We start from the raw sequence: 5,161 nt of genomic DNA on the forward strand, positions 1-5,161 counted from the left end.
AAATCTGATCTTATCTTCTTAAAACCGAATTCAAAACAGATTTAAATTCGTTTTTATAAAAACCAAATTTTATCAAATTCGTTTTTGTTAAAAGATAAGATTTTATAAAAAGATAAAACCAAGTTAAACCAGATTTTATAAGATAAAATCAATTAAGTACTTTTTTATAAAACACATATTTATCTTTTACGAATTAGTTAGTTTGCCAAGCTTTATCTGATTTCTAATAAGTTCCAGCATATCAATCATTTATATGTTTACATCAACCTACGAACACAAACTTATCTTTTACACAACTATAAGTTATGAAGCCCATCTTCTTCGGTTGATATCTTGATCTTTGTGTTGATCCTTGATTGTTGAGGCTTGCCCCAGCATTACACCAGAACCAGGTCGTTACAACCCGTTTGAAGTTCCTAGGAAGAAACTTCGGGAAGTTCCATTGCTGGAACTCTTCTTCTGTTCTTTACTTGTCCTCATGGATCTTCTAAAGTTCCTCCGTTCCAGTTCCTACTTCAGCCCTCTATGCTTACTGAACCTGCCAACATCACAACACTAGAAAATCCTTATTAAAAGGAAGTTTGCTCAATTCTTAGTATCATCATCAAAACCTCATAAGGGTCAACAAATTCTAGTAGTGGTGTTTTGTTTTTGTTTAATTATTTATGAGTTCCTGTTTTTCTGGACTTTGGGTTTCAAATAAGTGTATAAGCGTGTTCAGATTTGAGGGAATGTTTTTTTGGGTTATTATTTTACCTTCAGATTCTATTCTTTTCTTGAAGGTTTTGTTTGTCTATAGGTATTTGGGCCTTTTAATTCATTTATATTTACTGTATTTATTTATTTATGTATAGTTATTTAATTTTTATTTATAATTATTCAGGTTCCCTCCTTTTTGGTTTTGTTATCAGCTTCCTTCCCTTTGATTATGGTTTCATGATTTGCTAAATCTGTCTTTTATAGTACAGTCTGTTGGGTTTCTGTCTGTATTTTATTTATGTAATCCTAAAATGAAGGTTAAGAAGATTAAAAGCAGATCGCGATATTAAATGTACTTATGTAATAGTAGTGTAAACGAGAACAGTACATATAATGTTATTTGGATTATGTAACAATAAGGTTCAGGGGAGGTCTAGATGTACGCGATCTTAGTGCTAATTACGGAGTAATAAAGACTCGAAGCTGCTAGAGTAACACGATTAGCAAGATTCTTAGTTTAATTTATTTGTTCTCCTGATGCAGTAGGAAAGAATTTGGGAAAGATTGAAGATTACACAACTAGGAAGTGATATGGTATAGGAAAAGGTTCAGATGCCCTGTATGTGCAATTGTGCAAAGCATATGATTCCACCTCAAAATCTTAAGGCTATGAGTAAGCTTGATCTCATCTTTTTTATTTTATGGTTTTGTGAAAAGCAACCCTTAAAGATTTTGAATAAAGGGGTTTTTTCTAAGTGCAAAAGGCATCTCCTTTTATTTTTGTCATAGATATGTTCTAATATTCTTCTGAAAGAAACTTATCATTGTCAAATACCTTAACTTTTTCTTGATTATGTTTTTGGCCTTTGAATTGTATCACGTCATGACAATTCGATTTTTTTTGCAATGAACTAAAGATGCTCCCATCTCCCTTCACTGTTCCGCGTTGATTTTTACTTAATACTCTTGAGCATGACCAAATTGATGACTAACTGTGTTAAATGTGCTTCTAAGTCCTATATGTATGTCCCAAAACAATATATAGTCATGTCTAATGGAATTAGAGCTCCAACATATTAAGATGACTGTATTGATCATGAATTTTGTTAATAACCAGTTCTCTGTGTATTCTGTCAACTTCTCCCTGCAGTAAGTAGCAAAAATAGCCACTTCAGTTGAGTTTTCTGTAGGCTAAAATATGCATAAATTAAGTTGAGAAACGATTACTAAGAAGATGATTTACGTCATGTATTGTACAAATATCTAGGATTACAATCTATGCTTTTCATCTCAACTCCCAAAGAAGCTTCTTCATTTTCTCATGCTCCAAAAATAAGGACACCTTTTTCCTGTAGTGGATTTTTGAAGATATCAGAACTGTTTATTGAGAATCAGATACTATAAATATAGATAAATTAAAATTGTGTTTTGTTTCGTACATCAATATCGAATACTGATTGATTTTTTGAAGCATGTACTCCGTATATCTTTTCTTTTCATTGTCTTAACAGCTAGCTAAAATTCCATACAAAGGGACTGTTGTACTGTCATATAAGAATTATGATGAATGACGTAAAACATCCATTGCTTTTATTTAACGTTTTTAATTTGAAGAGTAAATGTGAAGAATATGTTTTGTCATTACACTTGTTAGCACCACTTCATTTATACTTGGGATATATCTTAAAGCTCTAATGTTGTATGTATAACTTCATATGTTAAGACAATTACAGTATGAATCCGAAATTAAGGTCTAATAAACACATCTTGATCATTGTTCACGCGAACAATCAATACAATTTATGATGAAGCAGAACAAGAAACAATATTTTTAAGTAGGTGATGGGTGCATTTTGTGAGACAGTAACACCCCAAGTGTAAATGATATAATGGATGCTAAAAGTATCCCTTTGTTCTCAGCAATCTTTACTAGTACAGATGCCTTTGAACTTTTTTCCTCTTGGCCTGGACTCCTTTTCCCTTGATCATCGAGTTTTGGTTCATTCTCTTCCAGCTTCTTTGTGTTTTCGTCTGGTTTAGGCCTCGTGAGTTCTTGTTGCTTCTCATCCGCTTTCTTTGTGTTTACATCTTCTTTAGTGCTCTTGGATGGTACCTCTTTCTTCTCTTCAATGTCATCACTTGTTACTGAAGTGTCAGATATTTTACCTTTGTTCTCCTTTATGCTGTTGTCTGCAGTAGCTATTTCATTCTTCTCGTTGGTTTCACTGCCTGATGCATCATTAATTTCCGCCCCGTTTGTACCGTTACTTGGAGTAGTGATCTCAGCTTCTTTCTCAGGTTTGTTGGTATCATTTTCATCCGTGTTGATGTTGTTGGTTGAAGCTCCATCTGCACTACTTGGTTTCCTCGTTTCCTGTTTCGGCACCTTTGGGATACGTACTCTTAGTGTAGCTCCGTCGAATATCTTTATTATGTTGTTAACGTCTCCATCTTCTGGCACATTGAAGCTCTTTTCAAAATGCTCTTGTTTCTCATCATCTACCTTTCTTCTTCCGCTAACTACTACGATCCCAGATTCGTCGACATTCAGCTTGATATCGTCTTCATTAAAACCTTCAAACAAAATAAATGTTCCAAAATTGTAAAATTTGGCTCATGCAAGATAACTATATGTACTAGCCATAACAAGTTAAATTTATGTGTATGTGTACATAACAGGAATTTGACATGATAGAGAAAATATAATTTACTAATGAATATTAAAGTGCATGAATTTGTCTAACCTGGAAGATTAACGAGAAGACAATGAAATCCAGGAAAGTCATTAGTCCACCCTGAAGATGGGTGGATTTCTTCGTCTACCATACGACGGGTAATGTTTAGCTTAGGTCGTGTCGCCCATCTTCGCCGTGTAAAATCTGCCATATTTTGAAGTGTTGAAGGAATCCCTAGAAGCAACCGCGATTTTATGTCTATTTTATATTTTGAATTGTATGATTGTGATGGATGTGTTAATGTTATATACTCGTCGTACTAATACTAAATATGGAAATCTTAGGCTGGGGAGAAAAGTGTTTGGGTGCACTTTTAAACATGCAAGTTTTTCATTAAGAGAAGTCTTTACTTGTGGTTTTATTTTATACATTGCTTTATACCAAGCTTTGGGTTTGAATACTGAAGTTTATTGTAAAGGAAAAGGAATTCTTTGCTTTCAAACTTCTTGTAACAACTTCTTTCTTCAGCTAACTATCAACAAATTAAAATGCATGCATTTCACCTGATTTTTTGGAAAAAAATATACTACGTATAGTAGTATTATGAAACTCATTTGACATCTTAATTATACAAATATATGATAATCTTTCTTCTTGGTTCCCATAAATTTTGTTGGGAAGAAGAAATAATGCTACTGCTAGATATTAGAATAAGAGGAAAATATAAAGGCTATGACTAGCTTGCCTTTTTACTGATTTCATTCTTCTTGCTTTTCATCAAGTTACAAGGAGCATATATATAGCAAACCAAAATATAACCGAAGGAAATGCCAACAGCTTGGCACACGAAAAGCTTTAAACAGTGGACTAATATAATGTCCACTTATTACACACACTAATTACATTAAGTTGTGACCTTTAGAATTACTTTATTCAATAAATTTGGCTTGGGTGGTACAAAGTTTCTCCTAACATGTTGCAATAATTTCAAATGAGTTATTAATTTTATATATATATATATATATATATATATATATATATATATATATATATATATATATATATATATATATAAACTTATTCTTCAAAAATTTCAGACTAGCCATGCATTAATCAACAAAAAAAGTTACGAATAAAGAAAATCAATAATTCATTATCTGTCAAATAAAACATGAATAATTCTATTATTATCATATATGTTGCATACTATATATAATACTAAAATCTAGGATATGACTAATTAGTGCTTAGCTAGATCAGTTAGTAATAAGATAGCAGTTCTACCTTAATTGAGCTAAGGTCTCGGGTACGAGACTTTGGGACGTAACGACAACTAGTTTTGTGACTAGAAATTTAATTTTGTTTTTATTTTTTCCTTTGAAGATAAAGTAGACTTTGAATACAACTTGATACACAGAACAATTCAACATGGCTCATGCAATCTATTAGAGATTTCAATTAATTAACTATGACAACGTGTAGTGCATCGCAAAGTCTCAACTATATAAGTAATCAAACATATCACATTTTGTTGAAGAATATCCCATCAAATAACATATGTAAGAGTCCCACATTGATAAAAGAAGAGAGAGTTATGTAAGGCTAAGGGGATACTCCTCCATATTGACATATGGTTTTGGAAAGAAACCTCCTTTGGATTTGAGAAGTAGACTCTCTCTCTTGGTTAGCGGGTGTGGTCCAAACCCGTATTTAACATATTTGTGCATGGTATATTTATCTTAAAGCACATCAATTTTTTATTTTTTTTTTCGTGCCTTTCTATATTC

At 32.2% G+C, this 5,161-nt stretch overlaps 1 protein-coding gene across 1 annotated transcript; it reads right to left on the minus strand.

Moving 5' to 3' along the window:
* Nucleotides 1-2,292: 2,292 nt before the first annotated feature.
* LOC145568429 (uncharacterized) lies at nucleotides 2,293-3,699 on the minus strand. The gene is made up of 2 exons (XM_081627852.1): nucleotides 3,444-3,699; nucleotides 2,293-3,273 (listed from the first exon to the last, which is right to left on the minus strand). The coding sequence occupies exons 1-2, from the start codon at nucleotides 3,583-3,585 to the stop codon at nucleotides 2,531-2,533; spliced, it is 885 nt and encodes a 294-aa protein (XP_081483978.1). The 5' UTR covers nucleotides 3,586-3,699; the 3' UTR covers nucleotides 2,293-2,530.
* Nucleotides 3,700-5,161: the final 1,462 nt, after the last annotated feature.

Source organism: Chenopodium album, chromosome 11 (assembly GCF_948465745.1).
Source record: "Chenopodium album chromosome 11, dcCheAlbu1.1, whole genome shotgun sequence".
Classification (NCBI taxonomy): domain Eukaryota; kingdom Viridiplantae; phylum Streptophyta; class Magnoliopsida; order Caryophyllales; family Amaranthaceae; genus Chenopodium; species Chenopodium album.

Coding starts and splice junctions, on each gene's coding strand:
- LOC145568429 (XM_081627852.1), bottom strand. CDS start 3,585: ATGGCAGATTTTACACGGCGAAGATGGGCGACACGACCTAAGCTAAAC. Junction 3,274..3,443: donor TCTTCTCGTTAATCTTCCAG/GTTAGACAAATT, acceptor TTTTGTTTGAAG/GTTTTAATGAAGACGATATC.